At 38.4% G+C, this 27,749-nt stretch overlaps 1 protein-coding gene across 5 annotated transcripts in view; it reads left to right on the plus strand.

Annotated features, from left to right (window-relative positions):
• lrfn5a (leucine rich repeat and fibronectin type III domain containing 5a) overlaps positions 1-27,749 on the plus strand; it is a 126,116-nt gene that overhangs the window by 94,686 nt on the left and 3,681 nt on the right. For 4 of the 5 annotated variants that reach the window (XM_044375850.1, XM_044375852.1, XM_044375851.1 and 1 more), the window contains 6 exons: positions 6,383-6,606; positions 9,014-9,142; positions 9,278-9,458; positions 10,097-10,252; positions 10,493-10,752; positions 13,075-13,542. In XM_044375850.1, the coding sequence (XP_044231785.1) occupies positions 6,410-6,606; positions 9,014-9,142; positions 9,278-9,458; positions 10,097-10,252; positions 10,493-10,752; positions 13,075-13,542 (1,391 nt within the window). In that variant the 5' untranslated portion in view covers positions 6,383-6,409. Of the gene's footprint in view, positions 1-6,382; positions 6,607-9,013; positions 9,143-9,277; positions 9,459-10,096; positions 10,253-10,492; positions 10,753-13,074; positions 13,543-15,703; positions 16,013-27,749 lie in introns of those variants that run through there. The other variant, XM_044375854.1, reaches the window with a different exon arrangement.

The following is a 27,749-nucleotide window of genomic DNA, read 5'->3' on the forward strand; positions in this document are numbered from 1 at the left end:
ACCTTTACTAGTTATTGATATGATCATTTTGGTTGTAGTTAATCAGAGTTCCAAACTGATAATTAGTATATTTTATGAGACTGAATCAGTGAATTAGCTATCCTTTCCCTTTTAAAGGGTGGTGCCCAGAGGTGGATATAATGTAAATTAAATCGTATTACTTAACGTAATTATTAATTATTTCTGATAGCCAAAAATGGATAAGCTGTCACACCTTCAAAATGCCCTACATTGTCCTATCATTTACCTTCTAGTTGCAGATTAGAGTATTAGTTATTACCACAGAATAAATTATCAGTCATCTACTAATCTAAATAATATTGTAGAACGTTGTTTCCCTATAATAACTGTCTCCTTACAAGCTGCTGCAGTTCCAATTATCCTGTCTTACATTAAAATTATAGTGGGAATACAATACATCTACAGTATAATTTGTTCAAACTTCACCTGTGGTTTGGTATAAACCCAGTTCCTGTCTCCTGTAGAAATCACTTAAATGCCACTAGAATTCATTGCATCCTAGGTTTGAGGTCATGAACGTCATTTCTTCAGCTCAGAACATTTTACTAATTTCTTAATGATAAAATTTTTCACCATGTATGATTTTACAGAGGCAGCACTATTAGATGTGTCAAAAAAAATGTGTTTGCTACATTTAAAAGGTGTTGAATCTGCCTCAATTTATTTGGATCCATGGAAGAGGGTTACTGATTATCTGACAAACTAAAGAGATCTATGTATGAGCAAAGTCTAGTTTTTCAGGAATGCAGACAGGAGATGTCTACATTCTCCTCAAAGTGTTTTTCAATGCATTTAGTCACAGTAGCTCTCAATGGCATACACGGGCTCAAGGTACGAATATCAATAATTATATGAATATAAAGGGACCCTGATTATAAGACAACCCCTCCCCTTTTCCAACAGCTGTTTTTGGAAAAATAGTTAGAATATAGAATATAACTTACATCATAGTATAGTTACATACTCACACACTCTCCTAGCAGGCTCTTTGAAGCATTAAAAAATGATTTTCTCTGGCAGATAGCATTTATAAGACTGCCTGTTTGTCTATTTGAGCTTCTTATCATCTGTGACAGTGGTATTTGGCAGCTTGACATATTCCCTTTCTGCAGTAGAGACGTCAGAAAACACTTTGGACTCGTTTTCCTTCGTCATGAATTTATTTTCTCTGTGGCAGAAAAACATGTTAAACGAGCCCTCAGAAACTCCTGCAGGTTGAACTGGACTAACGTAACACTTTTAGTGCTGACTGACTCTAACACACTCACTACAAACAGACTTTAAGACACTTTCTAGCCTAATAACATTTATGCTACAGACAACCCATAATGCAACACTCCGTGTAGGAGTCAGTCTTACACCGCTACTTAATCAATTCAAAAAGAATATCTGATGTTGTGAACACGTAATTGTCTAGCCAGTAGCAGAGTGTGTATGCAAATCAACCTATAGACTGACATGCATATTCAGTAAAAAATATTAGAGGTTAACCAATAAACGGTTAACTGTTGACATCCGTAGTTTAAACCACAGCTTCAGAGGACCCAACAACAGGGTTTAAAAGACCACGTTTTTGTTTTATACACCAGCAGCTAAGCTAATGACATAATAACAGCTCCCATTAGATTTAGATAGGCAGAGAAACCCCTTACCTCAGCTTTCAGATTCAATTAATACACGGAAAATGAGGGTTGGAACTTGCTGGCTTTTTTATTTGCTCTTAATACTTCAGTGTATGGTTTGCTGCAAAACACATGACCTCAAATGCATCACTCGCTAATTGGATGTGCATTAAGTGTAAAAAAGCTGATCAGGAGCAACAAAAGTCTACAGAAATCTTCAATCATGCTTTTCTTGGCAGCTTCAAAAGAGTTTGAATGTGTGAATACTTCCAAGCCGTCGCTTTTAACTGCCAAGTCGTTCCGCTGGTTATCCCTGTGAGATTTGAATACAGCCTAAGATCAGTTTCAGTATATGGAGTGTGTGGAGAATCCATTTGAGCTGTCCGGGAAGCCAGTTGTTCATCAGTGAGCAAGCCAGGGGGGAAACTGGCTCTACGGAGGACCTTCAGGGAACTGGGGTGTCACTGTGGAAGGGTTTCAAAGAAGTAGATAAAGCAGCCTGCACACATATGTGAAACAGAATCGTATTTTACACACAACTACAAACAGAGCTTAATTTGTCTCCCTTACCCATAATCCCTTTGGTTAATTCACCATTCCATTTGATCCTAGTGGTCCTACATGTCACCCTTAAGCTATACTGAGTCAGTAAGTTGAGTGTGTGTGATGTGTTTGTGGTGAGGACTGAAATTGAGCTTCATGCTGATGTATTTTTTTTTTCTATGACATATAGCCTATACATCCTCTCCCATATAGTGAATGTTGTATATGGTTTGTGTGTCATGTGTAACCGTGACAGCATGACGGCAGCATCAGCTATCCCACCTCGTCTCCTCTTGCTAAATGAAATTCGTCCCTCTCCCCGTTTTCCTTTCACACCTCAGCACTCATTTTAATTAGCTCGCTCTCTGATCTCTCTTTTTTTCTCTCCCTCTCTGATAATTCTCCCCCGTTTCCTTTGCATTTCTCTGTCTCTCTCACTCATTCACTCTCATTACAGCCATTTCTCAGTGTAATTAATGAGCTGATATCTGCTTTCGTGTCACAAGGGTCATGAGCTCCCTCTCCTTTTCTCTCTGTGTAGCGCAAGTGCATATGAGTCATCCGGTGCTCTATTTAGCTGCCGCTCTGTCTTTCTGCTCTTCTTTTCCTACACTCAAATAGAGAGAGAGAGAAAAACAGGGATTCTATGACCTCCAAATTCGCGGCAGATTTCAGCTCAGTAATTACACTGAGAAATTAAAGAGATATATAGAAAGTGGACCACACAACTAGACAGATAAAGGTGAATGGCTTCTTAGTCAGACTAGTGATTTCATACAATATGAATATGCAGCATTTGCATTAACCTGCAGCAGGGGTTTATCACACAGACACTATCAGGAAAAGTGTCAAATTACTGAAGCAGATACTAAATAGATTTCCAAACACTATTCTCTGATCGTCCTTCTAGCAGTCAAAGTACTGTCCCATGCTGCAAAGCCCAGTCATTTGACTCCCATCACAACATTAAACCACGACAGCTGCTGTATTTGCCCAGATCAGGTTTGCTGGTGTACAGTTTCAGAGCCACACATTAAAGGAAAGGCTGCAAATATTCTATATTTTTCATAAGAACTGGACCTAAAATGGCCTGTCTCAGACCAGTATAAGTTTTTTTTAAAACTGTAAATCATGCAAAGATATTCCAGTAGAGCCCCAGAACATAAATATAGACCTGGAAATGTGTATGATATGTCCCCTTTAAACAAGGATAAAGAATATATTACCTAGAATGGCTTCATGTTTTAATGCTAATGAATGACATTGTCATTTTGGCAACATCAAGTGAAAAATTCATTGAAAAAGTTGAATACCTTGAAGCTTATTGGAGTTAATATGGCATGGTTGTAAATGAGAACAAAACTAAGTTTATGGTGATAATTGGCTCTGATTGGGGTCGACACTAAATCAACCTTGGTTCTTTTACAGTCAGGCATTGTGATAGATCCAGTTATCATGAACCTGCATGTAGAGGAAAAAATAAAACACTTAAAAAGACAAATTACGATGCCCCATTTAGCATGAAAAAGAAAGTGTTTGAAGCTGCCCTCTCTTCTGCTGTTTTGTGTGGATGTGAGGATTGGCTTAAAGTGTTTCTAAAACTCCATTGAGACCCCATACATGGCTGCGGCGAAAGCCTCATTTGGAGTGAGGACCTCCACACCCAGCTTAACCTGTTTATTAGAGGCAGGACTTCTCATCAGTACAGGCTCTAGTGAGAGAAAAACAGTTCTCAAGTTCCTACATAAGATGAAGCATCGGCTTCATATGCATGAGGATCCTTTGGGTTATGATCTCAGATTGACTCGATATAAGGATCATGTCATGAAGTCTCATATTGTACAAGGGATGTAAGTGAAAAATTATATCAGAACTGACAGAGCTGTCTGATGTTTGGTCATAACTCAGAGAGTCATATTCATGTTGCTTACTTGCCTGAAAACACTGGAAAGTGACCAGGTTGTTGGGTGAGTTTACTTTTCAATTTGAGCCAATCCCACATACACCATCCTGCCGCAGTAAACACACATTTGCACACCAAATGTGTATAACTTGCAGCTTACAATAGTCCCCAGCGAATGCACCATTCACTCCTCCAACATGCCACACTTTATTGCCCATTAGGGTTGTATCTGAGGTTGTTTTTTTATGTGGTTCATCATTTAGTGATGTGACTTGCAACCACCTTTTCCAAAATAACTTTTATAATATTTGTGGTGAAACTATGGCAAAATGATATATTTGTGAGCCGTTTTTATAGATTTACATCCTAAATATGACGCATGGGCTTGGAGCTGAGTGCCACAGAGCAGGAAAGTCAGAGAGTATTGAGAGACGGGCTGCTGCATGATAAGTAATCTGTGGCTGTGATTTAATTGAATATAACTTATAACTCTTTTTTTGCAAATTACTGTGATGTGCATTTCTTCACACCTAATGTCTGGTACTGTCGTTATCTTGAAGTAAATGTCCACTGACAAACAGGTGGTCAGGTTTATGTTTCTAGTTTGGAATAGATAAATGTACTGCAGGGTTAGCGCGAGCTGTGACAGCCAACAGTTCTGGCTGCACAGTTTGACTGACAGGCTATCTCTGGGAAGTGCAGCACAGAAACACCACAGTGATTAATTCACACCACAGATGGAGGCAAAATAGAGCAAAAAACATTTTGATTGTAATATCTCAACATCTTGACTTAGAGAGAGAAATTACAGCTCTCTGATGGGAACTGGATGTAATGGGCTCTCTTAGAGCCATTCAGTTACTATTTGATTACACTACTGAGACAATTAATGATATGAATAACAGATAATGTACATATTGATTAAATTAACCTGCTTTGTCACTACTTAGCAAGCTAAAATTGTTCTTATTGATATATTATAACTGTAAAGAAGCATTATTAAATGAATTATTAACATGAATAAAGCCATTCGTTACAACTCATACACTCTTACTAAATGCTGACTCATTAGAAAGTGGTACCTGAAGTGTATTACTCATTGGTTTGATTATTAATGCCAATACTCTTGAAGAAACTTTAAAAAGAAAATATTATTTTTACTAACACAATTAGTCACTGTATTTCCATGCAAATTACCCTGCAGCTCACCAGGTTTTCTTCCAATAATATGATAAGTGAGAAAAAGATTCATTGAGACAAAACCTGAACTGTTGTTTCACCCTCACCAGACCTGTGTTGGGTTTGTGTATCATGTGTACATATATATGCCAGTGCCTATATGTGAGAGTGTGTGTGTGTGTATGTTTGCACGTTGATCCCTTTAATCCTGATTCTCCCATGTCCTTCAAACCCCAATCAAGGTTGTCATTAATGAGCATTCTCTCTCCCTCGCCCTTCTCTCCCTCTTTCTCTAAACCTTTTCCTAATTAACTACAAGCACCACTGCTTACTAATGATGACTGGAAATGTGTGTGCACGCATGCACATGCACGCACAGCAACACTGTTGGGCAATAAATGACTAATAAACATCTTCTCTGGTTTGATTAGCAATGCCTAAAAGTTGTTGGTGATTCAACTCAGAAGCCTTTGGGTCCATCTCGTCATTAAAATTTTTAACTTCATCAAAATCAGATTCACTCCAGTTGCCAACTGTAATAAATGTTTAGAGGTTATTCATTGATCCGCGCAAATACTGAAAGTAATTCACAATGCATACATAACACAGTGCAATAGCAACAAGCCCTTGTACAGTGCAAGTCCAGCACATACTGCACTTACCATCCTACCTACAAAATACACTACACACTCAGCTTCCACTACATGCACTTTAGTTGATATAGAAGGAAGTGCAGTGGGTGATAAGTAGTCTATTAGTCCAGCATACCATGAAAAAGTTATACTCAATAGACTGAACACTGTTGAGCAAAGTGTCATTGTGCACAGTGTGAAGCACACAGGTTTTTCCTTGCATTTATACTCCAAAACTTAGCAAAAAACCCCACTAATATTAAAACCATGTCAATAAATGGATAATAATTACCAATAATTTGTTTGAGAGAAGAAATGCCTTTCAATTTCTTGCTTTTTTCTAGTATTTTATTTCAAATATTTATTTCTAGTATATCATATATGCCCAGTTTTAATATGCATTTCATAGTCAGAGAAAAAGTCCAATGTCAGTAACGTCTCCATGTCTCTCTCTCTTTGTCTCTCTCCGTCTCCTTTTTCAGGTGTCGAGTCCAGGTGGGGTGGTAACCATGGAGAGACTGTTGCTGTGTGTGATGCTGGTAGTTGCCATAGCAGTGCGGGCACAGATCTGCCCGAAGCGCTGCGTATGTCAGATCCTGTCACCCAACCTGGCAACCCTCTGTGCCAAGAAAGGTCTACTGTTTGTACCACCAAACATTGATAGGCATACAGTGGAGCTACGGCTGGCTGACAACTTTGTCACAAGGTAACTGTCACACATCACACAACCACCAATCTGATATGTTTTTAACCTAGCAACTAGCCAAGGTAAGATCCTGATAAGGGACACAGGGGTATTTGTTCAAAGATTTAGTGTTACATGATTTTGAGAGTATACATGAGTCTACTGTTTTTTTTACAATTATATTTTGTTTTATTTAGGACCTGATAGTTTCCTACTGATATAAGCCTTGAAACTCACGATTGCATTACTGGAAAAAGCCTTTTAAATGCAATTTTAGTCTGACCACCCTATGCCACTACTACTCTGTTACCTCCAATAGGCCTGCTTCTTGTTACTGGTGTGACAGTTACTTCTGTTGGAACTACCAGTGTTGTTGTTAATGATAAAGTTACAAGTAAATCTTTTGCTAATTCTACTGCTACCACTACAACAGCTGCTTCTGTTAATGCTGTTAGCCTGCTGCCATTAGGCTATTACAGTAGCTACTACAGCCAAAAAACTGCTAATCTATTACTGCTCAAACTGCTGGCACTTAACCTCTTAACATCCACTGGGTCGCCGGCAACCCGCTTAAGCCAGTTGTAAGCAGTAGAATAACACAGTAATGAGTAAAAGCAATTGGCACAATTTGGCCAATCGGAGACAACTGGAGAGGTTCGGGGACACTGGTGACACCATAAAACTAAAAAACTCCCTAGCTCCCATAAGGTTAGACCTAGAGGTCTGGAATTTTATACAGGTTGACAAGATGTAGAGGGTATGTGGTGATTTGCATGGTTCTGGCATAAAGCATGTCCTAATTATACCTGGAGTAGTGATATTTTATAAGCCTCTATTTAAATACGTTTCTGGTGCTGTAGATCCTCCAAATTGATGATATCATCCTGTCCTCTGAAAATCTGAAAAAATCTTAACACAGTAAGCTGCACTTTGACAGCTGTGGGAATAACCTTAAAAAAATAGAGCTCATCTTTAATATTTGTGCTACAAATTTACCAGACAAATTAAAGTTCAATCAGGAGAGACAAGTAAATGAAGCAAAGATAATTGTTTATTGTACAGACGATACTGATAATTAGTCTTGTCAAAAGTCTTTGGACTTAGACTCCACAGGGAGATTTTGTAATCGAGGGACATCAATCCTGAGCAGCAGCAAGATAAATCCCACCATGGAGTCCAGACGCTGGTGGTGGTGGTGGCTGATGACTTCCGCTGAGACTGATAAGGCTGTTGAGGTTGATGAAGTGATGAAGTGATGAATCTGTTAAGACTGGGCGGTGATGGGGAGGCAGTGGGGCATACATAATGGCAGCATGAAAGCACTAAAAGCAGAGAGGAAGAAAAACATATTTAAAAAGACAGCCACAAGATGATAGTGACAATGGAGGTGTGTTGATGTACTATTGGATGGATTTTACCAGCTGATGTAATAGCTGATAGCTCAATTGACAGCCCCAGATAATGACAGCAAAGGAAATTATGAGTGAGCATGCATGAGAGATGTGAAAGGCATGATGGTATGAGAAATATAACTACAGGCTTATGTATGCAAAGATAGTCTTCCTGACTGAACTTTTGCATAGCTCCATTAGTCAGAAAATCTCCAACAAGACTCATTAAACCACTCCCATTGTATGTGGAAAATGAAAAGTTATCATGATATATAATTTATGTTTTATGATATTACTACTTCATTGACACTGAATTATTAACAACCAATATCTAATACTCTGGTGCGACTTGGAGATCTAGTAATACTTCTCCTTGGAAAGTTTGGTCTTAATCTGTGAGGAGGCAGAGACACTGATCTATGATGTCATCAGGCAACAAAGCCTGGAGCTTCTCCGGTGAAGACGATGAATAAGACGCTTAATTTTTTGGATAGAGCAGCAACACCCAGGGTGCTTTTTATGGGGATATGAGTGCATTATCTGCTGGCACTAGAATGAAATAAAACTCATTTGGGTGTTAAAAAAGCACATTCTTCAAGGCCCCAAAGTCATAGTCGGTTCATAGTCAGTGGAGCAGCTCAAGGCTGTCTCCTGATGGCATTGCAGTTTAAAGCCTCAGTTCTCTAGTTTGTAGCCTTTGGAGAGAGTTGTTCACGCTCATGAATATTGAATGAGCTGCACAGGATAAAAGGAATTCCACATGTGAATCCTGTTTTAGCGTGAATTCTGCTTCTAAAAATTGAAAGTTTTCCCATAAAATGTCTCTTTCAAGTCTACCATGCATTGGAACACTTAAAAGACAAACATGCAGCGACACCTTTGAAAGGAATGCTCTGTAGTAATAATCTGCAGCTTCACTCTGACAGCTTCACTTCTAAAAATTTGGTGTTGTTGGAGTTTTTTGGTAGGATGATTAGAAAAAGAGTATATATATCTTTGTCTCTATCTATTTTAACTATGCACACCTCCGTCTACAGTGTGAAGAGAAAAGATTTTGCAAACATGACACGACTGGTGGACCTAACGTTATCCAGAAACACCATCTCCTACATCACACCTCATGCCTTCACCGATCTGGAGAACCTCAGAGCTCTACATCTCAACAGGTAACATACATACTGTATACTGATATGTGTTTGTGATAGATGAGTAGGCTGTAGTACAAAATCCTTTCACTTCACATGGAAGGCTACAAAGTACTGTATGTGGACAAAGATTTCTATTTCCTCAATTTCTCTCAGTAACCGGCTGACGAGGATAGGCAATGATACATTCAGTGGGATGTCGAAACTCCACCACCTGATTCTGAACAACAACCAGCTGGTGCTGATCCACCAGGGAGCATTCAACGACCTGCTGGCACTGGAAGAATTGGACCTCAGTTACAATAACCTGGACTCAATTCCATGGGAGGCCATCCAGGTCAGGATCTCTTTAAACTGCAGCAGCCTTTCAAACCTGTTTGGCTGGAGGCCCTTAAAAACATCTGAAGCACAATGAAAGTGTCTTTGAAATTAAAATAAGAGGTCTTAGGGGCTTTTGGACGGAACAGAGACCATTTCATTAAGACCATATACAGTCACTGAAGACGATTTTTTAATATTTAAGCATTTTTATTTGCTCACAGTTACAATTTTACTAATGCTTTTTGTCAGTTAGCTAGCATTTTTTATGTATTATAAATGTCAGGGTCTCTGTGGATCAGCTTATAAAAACATTTGGGACAGAGATGTCTAAGTAGTTACTATACAACTTCCAGTTTTTGACTATGCTGTTTTTAGTTCAACTGTACATTTCTTTTACCCAGGGAGACTAAAATGACATATTGTGATAATGATGTGTCATAATGTGATAATTTCCAGGATGCACCCTGGAAAGCCTTAAGAAATTAAATTAAAATTGCTCTTTCTCTACATCCCTACACCCTTAACCTAACTGTGTTACACCTTTGTAAAGACTTAAAGAGAAAACAAATGAAGAGAAAAGAACTATAAGAACTATAATTCTTAGGAAAAAGGAGCAAAAAGATAACAAAGCTCTCTGTTTTTCTCTTCCTACAGAAAATGACCAGCCTCCATACATTGAGTTTAGACCACAACATGTTGGACTTTATTCCAGAGGGAACCTTTTCCCTGCTACAGAAGCTCAACCGGCTGGACGTCACCTCCAATAAACTCCAAAAGTTGCCACCAGACCCTCTTTTTCAGCGAGCACAGGTATTCCAAGAGTTTGTTTTTTCCCCCCACTGCAAGTCTAAAAAAAAATGCCTAAAACACAGCAATGAGGCATTTCATACTGAATGATTTTGCATTTGTTGTGTATAGAGGGCAACAAAGTACATACTCAGCTATTCAGGTGGAAACTGGTTGAATTACACAGCTCATTGAGAATATGTGGAACTGGGATTTGCTAGACTAATTAAGTTTTTAAAAAACACTATGGTTTCACCCCGTCAGGTTCTGGCCACATCAGGGGTCTTGACCTCCTCGTCTTTTGCGCTGTCATTCGGTGGAAACCCTCTCCACTGTAACTGCGAGTTACTCTGGCTGCGAAGGCTGAACAGAGAGGACGACCTGGAGACATGCGCCTCACCCCAGCACCTCTCTGGCCGCTACTTCTGGTCCATTCCTGAGGAGGAGTTCCTCTGTGAACCCCCGCTCATCACCAGATACTCCCATGAGATGAGGGTCCTCGAAGGCCAGAGAGTTGCACTCAGGTATCTGTGTCAGTTCTTCTCTGAAAAACATGAAAATAGGGAACACACAATCAGTAAAAGTTTTTATTCTATTCTACACTTTCCTTATTATTCCTTAACTACTCTGCAGTCTTCTCCATTTCCCCCTCACACACAAACACACATAGGCATACTCTCTTTTAATTCCTGCAGTTGTGCATTATGTTTACAAGCTGCTCAGGAATACATGAAATGCCCTACTGTTCAATGAAGCACAAGACAGGGAAGTCACACTAAAAATTTTAAGGGGGACAAAACTAAATCAAGACAACAATAGGTCTGAGAGACGATGATTACTTAATTTGCATATATATTGGTCACACACTTCCAATCATGATAGATGTTATGTTTTCAAGTATGGAAATACGATGAAACCGGGAAGAAGGAGCAAAGGAAATCAATGAGGGGCTATTATTCTTTTTCCTTTATTGTGTCCCATCTTTGGCTCCATGTATAAGGGATAAGTAGAGATTAGCAAAGGGTTACATGTTTTAATGTATGAAAATACATAATGCCGGGGAAGAGTGGTGGTACTGTATATTATGGAGGCACATATTTAAAATGATAATGTAAACTTGAAAATGAAAATATAACTCCACAATAGCATTATAATTTTCCACATATGTATGTTGTTAATTGACTAAAAATTAAGATGAAAATGCAATAATCCAATTTGCATTTGCAAAATGAGAACAGCATAAATACAATAGATTGGGGGTGCTGTTTTGTTTATTGCATTTAAATATTGTCCGGTGTAAATCAGGTTAAGCCTTTGAAAATGAAATGTCAAATGCCATTGTTAATTTCATTTTCAAATTGTTAGAAAATTGCATTTTAATTCTAATTGTTACTTAAACATTGCTTGCATATATATATATATATATATATATATATATATATATATATATATATATTGCATTTTAATTTTCAAATTTGAAGTAACATTTGAATATTGTCCACTGTACATCGGGGCACAACTTTGAAAATTAAATGTCAAACAGCTTTTCCATTTTCATTTTAATATGGTCATAGAACGCCCATATGAGTATGTGAAAATGTAAATGCAAATTGGATTATTGCATTTTAATCTTAATTTTTACTCAGATAACTATTGTGGAATTACATTTTCATTTTCAAGTTTACATTATCATTTTAATAAAGTCCCCTATGGGCTTCCATATCACATGAATAGGTGTTTGATAATAGATTTTTTGTATTTTCTGGTAATAACTGATAATTGTTTACCCAGTTTTCATTTTCCATTTCATAAATATGTATAAGGTAATGCTTCTAAACTGTACAGCTGTATGTTGCTTTCACTAGCCCCCTATCTTCTTCTTCATGCGATTTGGAGCTCACTTTATGAGAATGTATTGAGAATGTGAAGTGTGATCCTGCAGCCAAGTCCACCAAAGAATTACCACACACCTCTAATTCTATTATTTTTCACAGCCCTTTACAGGAATAGAGAAAGGTCACATTGACCTTGCCATTTGCACTCTATATGTTTGACTGCTTATAATTTTGATGACATAAAAGGTCTCTATTATTGCATCCACTTCAAATTAGTCATATGTTCAATTAGATGAAAAATCATTGTAAGAAATCCAGAAGTATATTTGTTAGGCAAAATTTTCAAAATATGTGACATGTACCTTTTTGCACAATACATGTTTCAGTTGTCAAAAGGCTTAAAAATCAGCCATTAACCTGTTTTCTGCCCTGCTTTTGCATCCCCCACTTCATGACAGAACTAAATTAACAGGTCAAATCATTGGGATTGTAGCTTGTATGGCCTCAGATGGTTATTGTTATTTACAGAAATTTACAGAAAATTATGTATACTTATAAATGAGTCAAAGCTTCATAGCCCCAAACTATAACTGTACCCTGTGAATATTTAATAGACACCTGATAGATGAAAAAAATATACTTAGTCTGAGTGTCTTCGGTGCAAAATTGTTGCCCCATTACTCCTTAACTTGTCTTTATTTCTTATACCTACTTTTCTGTTCCACTGGGTAGCTGTAAGTAGTTCTTTGGTATCCAATATGTATGTACAGCAAGATTACACTGTAATTTGCGGGCTGTAATGTAACCCAGTAGGTACCCAATATTCTAACTTTAAATAAATGAACTCTGTCTAAAATGTAGATAATGTTCAGGCTCTTTTTCCCTCCCATTTTGGTCCCAGAGGGAAAGTGGAGAACCACCATCCAGCATTGATATGCTTTTACTGTACAGTCGACCCCATTCTGTCTTGTTTCTAATATGTTCCACTCCACTGGTTTTCACTCCTTAAAGGTGTAAGGCAAGAGGTGACCCAGAGCCAGCCATCCACTGGATCTCTCCTGAGGGCAAACTGGTATCGAACTCCTCCAGAACATTGGTCTACACCAACGGTACTCTGGATATCCTCATCAGTACTGTGAAAGACACTGGCTCCTTCACCTGCATCTCCTCCAACCCTGCCGGTGAAGCCCACCAAACTGTAGACCTGGCTATTATAAAACTCCCGCATATCTCCAACAACACCAACAACATCCAGGAGCCTGACCCAGGATCATCTGATATTTCCACGTCAACCCGCGGCGGGGCCAATGGGAGTAACGTGACGGGCGACGTGAAGGGCGGGGTGGATAAGAGGGTGGTGACAGCCGAGGCCACGTCATCAACGGCACTAATCAAGTTCAACTTCCAGAGGAATATTCCGGGCATTCGCATGTTCCAGATACAGTACAATGGGAGCCAGGATGACTCACTGGTGTATAGGTAAGACTGACAGAATCACTGCGTCACCATGAAGAGTCAGACAGCATGACAGACAGCACACCATGGAAACAGAACAATGACACGGCCAATGTGGAGGGAGAGAATTACATGTCTCAGCTGTATAGGTTAGATTACATTAGATTAGATGCAACTTTAATGATCATGGTGGAAATAGAGACACAGACAGACAAAAGTGGATGGAATTAAGAATATAAGGCAAACAGGATGAGGGCACTACAATGTTACAATCGTGTGAATGAAATATAGGCTACGGATAAACAAGGGCAGGCAGCATATATGTACTATGTAGGAAATAACACTCAAGATATCAAAAAAAGGCAATTAAAATATATAAGAAGCTATTTAAAAATCAAAAATGTGAATTAACCAGGATGAGTTAAATTTGTTGTTGTCAAAAGCAGAAATCATTGTAATGTGAAAGACTCTATGATCATTGTTTTTCTCAGAGCATATGTCATTGTCACAGTTAATAACATTGCAGAACAGACAGATAGTAAAATGAAAATGACATGGAGATAAAACAGGGATGGAGAGCGAACATGGCAGACAAACCTGAGACATGAGAAACTTCATGATCTACCATCAAACCTGGCAGAACAAGGGAGCACATTCCAGCCTGCTGACTCACCAGGGCGGCCTTGACAGGGAGAGCTCTCTGCTTGCTGTTCTTGACTTTTGCCGTTTGCTCAGGATTACGCAGATTAGATCGATCTCGCTGGGAATGATTGTTATTTGAGCTAAATATTTACTCCAGTGAAATGGGGGTGAGGGAATTAACAAACACAGAAAGCATTTGTAGGGAAATCGTCCAGTATTATCTTCCTTTCATATCATTGCTAATCCCCATACATACTTCATCAGTACACATCATCATCAAGAGATGCGGGAGCATTAGGATTGACCGTCTGAGTCACAATCATGACAAAGCCCTAGGTTGTTATGAAATTCATCTCTGAAGACAGACTTTTTTTTTTTTACTATGAGCTATGAATTTGTGATGTTGATCTTTTACAGTATTTATCTGTCTATACTAACATACAATAACAGACACTGATCATTCATAGAAGAATCTGGTATTATCTGCCTTGCATATTATTCCTAATCTCTCTACATAATTCATCAGCACTTATCCCTATTCAGAGGATGCATCATCAAGAGATGGCACCGATGGGATTTATAGCGGTCTGTCTTGTAAAATATAACATCATAGCCTTTCACTTCAAGATCGCTGCAGAAACTGTTGCAAAGAAAAGCTTCTTTTCTTCTCTGTCTCTCTTTTTCTGTTACTCTGCCTGTCTTTCAGCAAATGCACACCAAAGCCTTTGTGCATTTGTAGGATTTTTATCCTACAAAAGGCAGCATTTATACTTTTAGCCAGAGACTTGTTGAAAAGTATGAGATTGGAGAGTATGATGGACACAAAAACAAACAGCTTCCTGTGGGGGCACGGTGGATGAGTGATTAGACAGCCTTTCACCACCCACCCTGATACTTGCTCGCTCTGCCACGTCACTCAAAGTCTGCCTTTCCTCCTCTCTTCTTTTCATCCACCCCTCTTCCTTCAGCAACCCCTTCCTCCTTTTTTTCCAATATGAAGAGCTGAAGTCATTTGCGTTTCTCTGTGTTATTTTGCAGCTCTCTTGTCTTTAGATAGCGGATTGATTTCCATTCAGTGCCTCTGCTGGCACAAAGCAGCAACACCATTGATTCTGCTTTTTCATTACCCTAACACAGAGAAAAGGGACAGGGAGGGGACAGGCAGAATAGAAGAGAGGGAGAAAGGCAAAAGATGAGTGAAAAATGTAGGGAAACAACAGAGGGGAGAGAGGGCTAAGGAGGGGAAAGAGAATGACTCAGACAGTATGCTTACTTTTCAGGTTCAATGAGAGCTTATTGATTTGCCACACATTGACATTTCTGCGCTTTACTCCCTTCCAGTTCAACATAATGCTCTTGGGTGTGGTGTGTTTCTGTATGTTTCTTTCATACTGTGAATGCAGCTCTCTTTGTAAACAGGTGCAGATGTGTGTGACAGTTTAAAGCTTTTACAGGCATATTGTCCCAGTTATGATAACTTCCTGGACATGCAATATCTGAAATGTAATAGTTGTAATACTTGATTCCAAATTGATCCCTACAGGAAAACCCCCACCCACTGCTCCTCTCAGTAGGAGGTCAGGGTCAGCTGCAGAACAGCACTCCTGGAGCTGACAGGGATTCAGTGTCTTGCTGAAGGACACTTGAGACAGGCAGATGTTTATTGATACAGTACTGTTGTTCTAACACCAGTCCTCCCGCTTAAGTATTGTGTTTCTGTTCCGGAGGCAGGCCTGTTGCCCAGTTGTGTCACAATAATAAACCCACAGTAAACAGCAAACTATCTCAGATTAGTGTCTGGTCATTTCTTGATATAATGATGGGTTTTGTCCTTGTGGTCACGATCAACTAGAGTAAAAAGTAGTGCTGAAAAATTCAAATCAAATCCATCAGTTATTTTTTATATCAAAATCTATTTGTTAGAGTGCATGTGAGTCTCATCATAGCTTTAAATTAACAGTGAAAGTTTTTGCCCATGACTGTTGACCTCACCGGATTTAATGAAAACTGTCATATAAATTTACTCAGCTGTAGAGATTAACTCAGCTGTGGAAAATTAACATTAACTGCATGAGTTGGTGAAACAACCAAAACCTGTTACCTAGTTAACATGCTCTCTGCATGCTGGAGTCTGAACTATTTCCAGTCTTTTTGCTGTTCATAAAAAACCCACTGATTGGTAAATCCCCTTCTAGATAAACATCAGTGATGGCATCAGTGCGGTTGTTGTCAAGTGTATGACAGACAGCTGCTGAACAGAGTTGTAAGCAAAGCTTGTTTTAAACACATTATATCCCCTTTTGAAGATGAATCTGGACCTCTGATATAGGGACTTTGAAGTAGTTTCACTGTCTCTGTGAAACTGACATTGGGCCAAGCAGCTACAGTGTAGAACTGTAAACTGTAGTGTTAACTTATTGCTGTAATTAGATGTCACAGTCAGATATCAAACCATTGTCAAACATCACTTATCAGCAGTTTGTCATTCTAACCATAACTAGCCAACAGCTGTTATATAAATACACCAGTTTTGAACATCTTTATTTACTGTAAATATTACTGAGCTATGTAAAGTACACCACATCAGATATTAATCTGAAATGTGAGCTAAATTCATAGATTTTCTGCAGAAGTTGACTTTTGTTTGACTTACTGGTTTGAACCCTGGTGTATTGCAATATTTCATATGATTCTATTCATGTCATAACAAAACAAATATGCGTGATAAAAACATATCTTCTTTAAAACTATGTTGTGTTTGGATCTTTCAAGATCACCTTTCTATCAAACCAAAACTAAGAATGATGCTAATGTTGTAGTGTCTTCAAGGTAATATTCCAAAGAACTACAATATTTCATTCAGTAGTGATTTGAAGAGGCTTTAGCAAGCTGTATATATATATAGCTTTTATCACACAGCTACCAAAAGGTTTTATTTTCCCCTAATGCTACTCAAACATAAGCAACTCTAAAACCTTGAATATTTTCTCTCTTCCCTTTGACGCCTCTTAAATGGAAACTAAGGTATGAAATTGAGTCATCCACACAGCCCTTATCTAAGCCTCAGCTGTTAACCCCTTATTTCAGGGTCAGGTCAAGGGAAAGCTGATGTTGATGAAATAATGTGGTGACCTTTTACACATGGCCTGTCTCGGCAGAGGCAGCACATGCAGTCTTTGGCCTTTACACCTCGATGGTTTTATTGAACAGTTCACAGCCATGTTGATGATAATAGTAAAACACTCAGCCCGCATCGACAGCGACAACAATAAAATGGCCACAAAGTAGAATGTGCTCTTGTTCAGACGTAGAGCCAATTATCGCCCTTAATTAAGGGTTTTGATGAATGCAAACCAATCTGAGATGATAGAAAGAATGAATTCACAAATTGTAAGATGAATAGATGTATTGTTTAGTAGATGAATAGATGAATGATGAATGAGATGTGTCTCTTGAACAGAGACAGAAAAGAGCAAAGAAAGAAAGAAAGAAAGATACATAGATAATGATTCCTAATAAGGTTAACTTAATAAAACAGTTTAAAGGTTGTTACTAATGTCTTCATTAATGGCTAATAAATTGTGTGTTAATGCTTTATGGATCAGTAATACACCATTAATAAGGTTAAGGTTAGTAAACATTAACAATATTTGAGCTGACAGGTTTTTAAAAAAAATCCTTTTCTACAGGATTATAAATGCACTAAAAATAAAAAAAAAATAAATGCAGTACAGGAGTAAAACAGATAGACATAAAATAAGACAAACAATAAAATAAGAAAAAGATGAATAAATAAAACAACTCTTAACAGTAAGAGAATACAACATCCATAAAGATCAAGGCAGTAATATGAAATCACTAAAGCTTGTCTAAATGCAGTAGCTGAAAATCAGTGTTTCACTGACACCTCTGGTTGACAGTTTAAAGTCTGTTTCTTCTCTGACTTTTGGCTGTGGTCAGAAATGTGCTGTACCATACCCAGCAGTGATGTCATGGGGTCCTGAAGTACATCTATATGTCAGTGCAGCCAGGTGACAACCACTGGTGGTCAAAACAAGATTTCCAGGAGGTGTTAAGTTACTCTTTAATTGCAGCAACTGAAAATTCAGTAATGGTGTCAGTACACATGTTAACATGCAGCTACCTATGACAGTGATTTGTGTGAGATAGTGTACCTGTGACTGGCAGAGAGTTACAGTTTGTTGCTTTTCTTGCTAGTTTGTGGAGAGGGAGATGTGTCTATATGTGGAGCCCAAGGCCCAAGGAAGAGGCTGGTTCAGAGCTTTCAGTGATAGCTACAACCATGACTAAGATATGTTACCCCAAGGTCTCGAAACCCCATTAAACAATGAAAAAGTCCATTTTGGTGTTCATACAAAACAAGCAGGTCGGCAGTATAGGAGCTAAACCAAACTGAAAAATACTGAAAATTAATCTCCAAATTTTTGAAATGCTGTTTTCCATGCATATATCCATGAACACAAGCCCTACACAAATGGTTCATTTAATGCTTAAGTAGGTAGAATAGTTCCTTCACTGTACCACAGACATTTAACCATCAAAACACAGTATGCTGCTAAATCTACAGCTAAATTGTCTTTGATAGGACACAAACTCTACTTTGACATTCACTATGTCACTTAAAAGCACACACCAAACCTATTCTCCCTCTATCCTAGTCCTCATCTGCTCTGCCCATTGTTTTTTTTTTCCCTCTATGCTCTTTCAGCAGTTGTTTTCCACTCCAGCAGACCCATTGAGCTACAGGGGCTGGTTGCCATTTGCCAAAAAAACTACACATCAAGCAAATTGTGTGGCAAGCTTTTTTATGAGGCTACACAACAGGGGGTGGGGGGTGAATCCAGGCTCTTAAAAGGCATACCCTCTCTCTCTCTCTCACTCTCTCACACTAGCAGGAAGTACTTTATCCTTGCCAATGGTCCCTGCGGCCCAGGTATAACACCTCGCTCAGCTGTGCTTAAGGCGTGAAAAAACATCCGCCTTTATCCTGCCGTAATGTTCCAATTCTTATTTTATAGCACCATAAACATATCGCAGGCCTAACGTAACAGTGTTGTTGTTGTAAGTAGTCTATGGGGTTTTAAACATGGACAAGTAGTAAAGAGGGAACAGCAGTCAGGGTGATTCTGCTGGACTGGAGAGAAAGGACCAAAAAAGTGCAAAGGTAGTAAGTAGTAGTTTTAGAAGACAGGATATTAAAGAAAGAAAAGGATGTAATGAAGGGTAATTACAACAGGAGGGAGGGTTAAAGAAAGATGAAAGGGATCAAATTGAAAGAAAAAGGCAAAGGAGAAGGAAAGGGGGAAAGAAGGAAGGGTTTTGGGTAGGAATGACAGGACAAAAAGAGGATGGTCCAGATGCATAAAAATAGAGGGAGAAGGAATGAAGGATGTAAGAAAGGGAAAGAACAGGAAAAAAAGGGATGGAAAGAGGAAAGATGAAATAGAAGTTGGACAGAAGTGGGAGAAATTACATGAATGTATGGGGAATCAAAAGGACAAAATTAAAAGTAAGCATGCATATGGAAAGAAACAGCAATGTGGAGGAGGAAGCAAGGGAGGAGCCAACCATAGCATTAAGCAGCAGTGTGGATGACTCAGCTGAACTGGAGGAATGGAGCTGAGCTGAGCTGGGCAGGTGGAGGTCTACAGCCAGATACACATAGTGCTGAAATGTCTTCCCTGCATCTAGGACAGCTTTGGTTGCGTGGAACTACTCTGCTGTGCTTGTTTGCGCTGAGCTCAGCAGTAATGAGCCCTTGCTAAGTGTGGATCCTTCCTACTTTTGTTTTGGAATTAGAAAATTACAAAAGTGGCAACTAGGCCCTGTGCTTATTGTTTTCATTCAAGAGAAGATCCCAGAGTCTTCCCATCTGACATAGTATATAATATACTTATGTGTTTTGATTCATTTCATGCATTCATTTCATGCATCTTTCACCATAGTGGTCAATAAATATATATTTTCAAGCTGTTATCACTGTTTTGGCATAGAATGGAGGCAGCAGTGTTGTCCTGTCTTTCATGCCCATCACTTTATGTTTTAAATTACTTGGCAATGGTGAGAGTGAATCAAAACACTGAAAACCAAAACAATGAGCTTAAAGACACTGAAATGTTCCATAGAGCTGAGTGGGACTGCAGAGTAAGATGAAAATTCAGTGTACGTCCATCACTATTAGTAGCTTCTTTCATATTTCACATAGTCATTTCATCCATTGCTAATATAAAATGATATTGACTAGTGTAGCTTTAACCTTGGAAGTTAAAGGTCTTTTGACTACAGATTTTATTTGCTAAAGCTCTTTTTGAACAGCAGTCGTAGGCATGTTACTCCCTAACAGTAAAATCTTATTCATGGAAATAATTGAATTATAATTTGTTTCATTTCATCTTTTATTACTATATCCCAGCATTAATGACCTTGTAAAGTCCTAATATTAACTGATAGAGGAGAACAGATAGCACTGATGTGTGATGTCTGTGGCATCTTTTTGCTTGATAAGAGGAGTTTTTATGTCAAATACTTCCACAAAGAGGAGCTAAACTTTTGCGCAATGTTTAATCTCAGCAATTTTAGTGTGTGAGAGTGATTATGAGGAAATTAAACCAAAGGGTGGGGATATTTATAGTTTTTGGATAATACTGCAACAGTCTGGTATTAAATGAGGTGGCAACGTGTTTTATTGGAAGCTATAATATTATGACAGTAATTAAAACAGTAATTGTTAGACTCTTCATTACTGAAAGAAAAAATATTCTAACCCTTTGAGTAAATTGCTACCACCAGTGTGAACTGTTATACTTACACTGGAAATGTTGCTAGACCAATAGCTAGTGGCTACTATTGACTTTTTCAGCAAGTGCATGACTGTTCTCTTCAAGTCTGACTTTGAACAGGGTTTAATGAATAAAAATGGATGGGGAGGTGTTAGCAAAGCCCACCTGGTCTGGGCTTAAAATCCCTGTTCCACCTCTGACTACAAGCTGTGTGGTTGCTTGTTAACCATTAGCTCTGGCATCAGGGGCATTATGCATGGTAAAACAGAGATAAAAAGCTAGGTTCTGCAATGTTTTCTGTCTGCCTGAGAGACTCAGACCTATTAGCATGGCTTTGTGCCATCTGCTGTGTAAGCCACATTAGCTTTGAGGTCAGCAGTAATGGGGCAGTAGTTGAACTACCATTAATACTCTTCACTTTGTGCTTAGAAACCAGTGATTCTTAACTGGTTTGATTGTATTCACCAACCATACAGTGGGCTGGGATGTCATGTAAGAGTGTCTGTTTAATTGAGATATTTAATTAAATGATATTCAGTATCAAAGAAACAAATTGTGCAACTGTCATGGTATCGTTTAGTGGATGCATTGTATAATAATGTGAGAATATGAAGATATCACATGTTTAAAAAGTGCAGTGTAAAGAAAAGTTTTTTAAACCCATAACTGCTTTTGCATGCTATTTTGTTGGCTTATCTGACAAGGTTTTCCATGTTTCAGGCTATTTAATTTAGACTAGCTTGCATTACGGTAGCATGGGAGGCTTTAGCCAGAAGCACTGAATACCATTTTCTAAAATAATTGGACTGCCTACTTTTAGATATGTATCTGTGACCCATATTTGGGTCCTATCCTCTTTGAGCAACACTGCTGTGCAATTTTACATTGTTTTTTTGTTTAAACACTTCTAATGAGAGTGGATAGTGGTAATATAATGTAGTAACCTACTGATATATGCACCAATTTACTTGTTGCTTTTACTTTTACCAAGTCAATTAAAAGATGCAAATAGCTTTATTATCAGGATTTTGGTGTGTAATGTGATAAAAGTAAATGAGAATTGAATGACAATGTTTTTTTGCACAAATTAATTTATCACCAAAACAGTAGCTCTTTTGGTGCTTTTGATGATACCACAGAATCTCCCTCAGCAGATCAGGTTTAGTCAGTATAGAAATGTAGATGCTTCTTACCCATGTTGGCTTAAAGGTTCAGGTTCAAAGATCGTCCCTGAACTTGAAAACAGCGGCAGATAAATCACCACAAGTTCCATTTAGTAGATGTTCTTGAGCTTTTGATCATATCACATTATGTTCATCACCATGTAATTGTATATCTTTGGGATGATGATTGAAATTTTGCTTCCAAAAACAACAAAACATTGTTTATCCATAGACATAACATCAAATTAATGACACATTTCTTACTCACTTTTGTTTTACTCTTAAGATGTAACATGCAACATCTAAATATAATAGAAATCCAACTGTCAATTGTACATGTTTTTGAGTAATTTTCATCAATATTTAACAGTTCATTTTTAGGACATTTTACAAAAAATTTGGTGCAATTTGATACAAATTACAAGGAAAATGAGGGAAAAAATGTTAATATTGTATATTAATAGTGATATCTAGTGGGTAAGTACTCACTTAATATATTAAGCTTCATATTTAGTTCTTAATTAGCAAAAAAATTAAATGAATTATATTCTTAACAATTATTGAACAAACAGAAGATAACTTACTTTTCAGTGTGTCATTTTGTGTATACCAAATTGCACAACCCTGTCTGTAAAATGTCCTAAACTTAATAATTAATTAATAATTACTCACAAAATTTCCAGGAAATTTGTAAAACATTAAAGGACCTGTACAATAAAGCATTTTAACTTCATTCTTAAAGGAATAGTTCAATATTCTGGGAAATACACTAATTCATTTTCATGCCCTTTAGCTTAGCTTAGTACAAAACCTGGAAACAGGGGGAAACAGCTTGCCTGTCTCTTGCCAAAAATTGCAAAATCCATCTAGCAGCACCTCTAAATCTCACTAACTAAGTCATTATAGCTTGTTTGTTTAATCTGTACAAAAAAAGACTCCAGGAAGTACAAGAAATTCAAATCACCGCTATCAGGAACTGGAGAACTTTCACTTGCAAAAAAACAATATTACCTTGAAGCTACACGAAACTACTAAAGAGCTAGCCCAGAGTAGTGAATATCATTTAAAAACATTGGAAGTTGTTCACCCAGTGTATCACACATGGTCTGACAGGGCTCTGCTGCTAGCGGAGCCGCTGAGTGAAGACTACAGCTGAGTTATTAAGAGCCCTGGCCCCTTATCGCGCAGCTCCAGCTCGACCTGGAAGCCCTGGTCTTGTGTGTTGAATCATTGCCATGAATGCCCTTTTTCCCCAGGAATAATGCATGTTTGTGGCCTGAAGGCTTTGTCCAATATTTAATCAAGTGAAATGGCCTGAAATAGAACAATCTGGTATCATAGTTCACTGTTCTGTGCATGGAGGCAATCATTTGTCTTGAGACAAAAAGCTGAGAGCAACTAATGGAGATCACATTGGCCTCCTGGCTTTGTCCTCGACCGGAGCGAGGAAAGCTAGAGTTGATTAACACGCACACAAACTCCTGTGCACTCACATCCGTGTGTACACGCGTACACAATAAGGGTTTGGGGTGCACCAGCATGTACTGCTGTATCAGTGATGAATGTTGGCAGAAAGCCAGACACAGTGACAGCCACTGGGAAGAGGAGGGTGCCATGGGAGGAGAAGATTACTGTAATGGAACTCAAACACATGCACAAACACACACACACACATATTTATACAGTATACTGCAGACACATATAGACATGAGTACACGAATGCATACTCATAGAGCAGCATGCACACAGACCCTTTCCCTCGCTCACACTATTCATGTAATGAAAGTGTAATGAAACCCAGAAACACACACACATACACACACAGGCGCCCTGGGCTGAGGGCTTGGCAGAGCAGAGTAGATAGATTAGTGTAATTGTCTCGGCCAAGGAAATCATCTGCCCACTGTAGGGCTTCAAATACTGGCAGCGAGATCCAGCTCAGACACAAAGAAATTAGCTACAATGAATGAGTCAGTTTGGAAGAGTTCACAATGCTAACAGCTCACACAGTAAAGAAATAATCGTATGCGAGACAAAAAATCCACTGATTTGCATGGAAATGTATTTTGTAGGGTCAGCATGCAGCGGAACAGAGTCCAACATATGCCAAACACATTCTCAATATCTTGATTGTTCCTTGTATCTATGAATTATAAATGATGACAGCTTGGCTTACATGATGATTGTCATGTTGACAATGAAAACTAACTATGCAACGCGAGTGTCATTGGCTGGAGCATCCGGTTGGATGGATTTTGTTTAGGAACATTCTAATTTGGTGTGTGTCCAGGGGGAGTCATGTAGCTAATGGTTTCTGGGAAGTAAAGGTTTCTGAGGTGGGGAAAAGAGAGAATGTCACGTATTCATGTGGATACAGGGCGAAACAGCAAACAAACCCTCAAACAAGACACATAATAACTGCCCATTCACAGATTTTCAAAACACATCCAGTAGTTATCCAAATAAATAGTTTAATATTTATCAAACGTTGTATTATTCCGTTAATGTAGCTATAACACGTTGACAGAGATAGAAAATAGATTGCATGGTTTGAAGCAGATGTGAGGGGCAGGGGATGTGTATTTCGTCGTTTTAGAAACACAGGCAAGTCAACTTTAGTAATAGAACCGAAAACTACAACTTTGCCTCAAAGGGCTTTACAACGTACACAGCATACAACACCCTCTATCTAGACCCTCCATATGGATATGGAAAAACTCCACAAAGAGCCTGAAAACCTGGAAAAAAGGGAGAAACCTCAGGAAGAGCAAAAGTCCAATAATATCTGTCTTCCAGGACAGACACAGATGCAATGGATATTGTATAAAGAGCGAAATAAGAATCGTGAAAGAAAAATATAGAGAAACAGAATGATAAGTATAACTATTAAAAGTGCAGACTGTGACAAAAGAAAACTCTGAATAAATGAATGATGTATGGCTACATAAACTACGCCACGCCATAGCCCTCACCCTCCCCCTTTTGGGAGATTTTGGAGCAATGTCATTGACACAACATGAGGGAATATCTTTCGGAAGAATGGTGTTTGTCTGTCCACAGAGTTGCACAGCTTTGATCATTAATTTGGCACTTCTACTCTGTCTTATTGACAATGCTGATGAATGATGACAACAATTTCTTGCTACATGGAGACGTTTATACTTAACACATTAAATGATATTTAAAGACTTTCACCCAGAATGAGATTTGACTCCTTTATAGATTCCTTTATTGTAGCTTATTGTCCAGTTTACAATAAACAGAGTGCCCTGTAGTGGCAGACCAACAAATATCATATAAATCAGTGTGTATGTTTGCCAATGAGAAACATAAAAAGAACAACTTTAAAATAATATGTCATTGTTAAAAATCCACTACCAGCCAGGCACTTTATTAATGTTATTGTGAAAAACTAGCAGTACTAAAACTGTGACTGTCACGTCTCCATGTCATGGATATAAATCATATACTAATCAGACTACAGGCACTTACACCAAGGATACATTAATATTTAAGAGGCTCAGCCATGTGTGTGTGTTCTATCACTTTTAAGCATGATTATATTAACTCTTATGTGTGTGTGCATGCATGTACCATCTGCCTATGTGAGTGACTAAGGGCACTCACACTGTCCAAATCATCAAAGAATCACACGGTGCCAGCTTTCAGGGTCAAGAAATGTTCCAACAACCCACTAAATATTCATAACTCTGTTTACTCTGTCTCTCTATTATATGCACACACACACACACACACACACACACACATATATATATATATATATATATATATATATATATATATATATATCAGAGACATACTGTATTAATGAGTTAATGAACAGCAGCCTCTGTTTGAGAATATGACAGTGTTTAAGCCTGCAAGAAAAAGATGAACCCAGAATGTGCCGGCAATAGACTAATAATAAAACAAACTTCCTTTTTTTTCACAAAGATATTAATGCTTTGCTGACTAACGCACAGCCACACACACATTTATAAACAGAAATGAAGCCCAAGGCTGCAGCAATAATATGGAGATTAATTTCTGTCTGTGTATGTATGTGTATACAAATGTGGCTGCTTGTATCTGAGCTTGTAGGAGCAGGTGACATTCGCTCCTGTCATTAACCTGCACACTTCAATGTCACTTTATGTGTCCCAGCACAGAAATAATGGCATTGTGTGTGCGTGGGTGCATGTGTGTGTGTGTGACTTTGGCGGCCAAGGTTCGCCTCCTTAGTGATGAAAACATCAAGAGAAGCAAAAGGGGAGAACACTCATGGTCAGCCAGCGTTCAAATGGTCCTATTAGTATTCATGGGGTCATATAGATGCTCACACACACACACACACACACATTCTTACAGCGTTGTACTGTTATTCCACTGAGGGCACTCTAATGACCTACCTGTACATCCATTCCCTGGCTCTTAATACCAACCATTAAACCTGAACATGTCTTCTAACCTTCACTTAACTCTAACTCTAAACCAGATGCTTAACCTGGCCAAAACAGCCCTCTGCTCCACTCAGTGCACACCAGGCCACGGGCTGTGAACTAGCCGCCCTCACTGGTTTTAATGAGGAATTCCATTAGCATTTTAATGAGGAAATCCAGGAAAGCTGACAAACCATTTTAGGGAAACTGAAGGGCAGATGTGCAAATTCCCCGGTCAACGTGACAAGTCTACAGTGAAGAATAACAAACTGAAACACAAGTGGCAAAGAACCTTTGTATTTGTCTAAATGAATATCCGGATTGATTCACTGTGAGCTGAAAACAAATTCCCTTTTATGTTTCATTGTGAAACCTGAAGACAAAACACAAAATATTTTGTAATAAAGAACACCTGTACTTGGGTGCAACTCTCCAGTTTGTACACAGAGGAAGGGCGTCTGCCTGAAATGTCCGTGCAATAATACATCATTTAATTGGAGTGCTGTCCTGCTGCTGTCTTCTGGGTTTTTGTTTTTGAGGATTCAGCACCCAGCTATACACAATGGAGCTGAGCTTGTTGATTCTTTATCATTTCAATCCTTACATATTGTAGGAGAGTAGAAAGAATTGTAGTAGAAAGAAAGCACAGGGTTAATGTAGTATTTATAATGTGCAGAAAGCATATGTATTTGCTATTATCACACACTAGACTCCTTTGCCTTTGCCTGAGGACATGTCCACCTACTGTTATACAAAGGAATATAGCTAACATTTTACCCAAGTCATATGACAATGAGTGAGTACGGATGGTAGAGTTCTGTACAACAGCAATAATCACTATTTTTATATTAACCAAGTATCAAATGACTATTTGTATGTAAAACGGGTCGTGCATAGTGATGAACCTACAGAGAACGATCAACCAATTTAGCGTTTTAGTGTCTTTTAACTCATTGTTTGGTTTTACGGGCCACAACTTGACTGTTTTGGTTCACTCACACAGCTCTCATCAGTTTTGTTTCCAGATGCAGCAGGCAACTGTTTTCAGCGCCAAATATTTCCCTTAGGAGTTAGTGGAGAGGAAAACAGAGCTAAAAGGAGAGTGAATATTTGACTTAAATTTATCAGGTTTACACAAACATGACTCCAAATGAATGCGAATGTTGCTCCGTTACTGTGGGATGTGT

The sequence above is a fragment of the Thunnus albacares genome, chromosome 15 (assembly GCF_914725855.1).
Source record: "Thunnus albacares chromosome 15, fThuAlb1.1, whole genome shotgun sequence".
NCBI lineage: Eukaryota > Metazoa > Chordata > Actinopteri > Scombriformes > Scombridae > Thunnus > Thunnus albacares.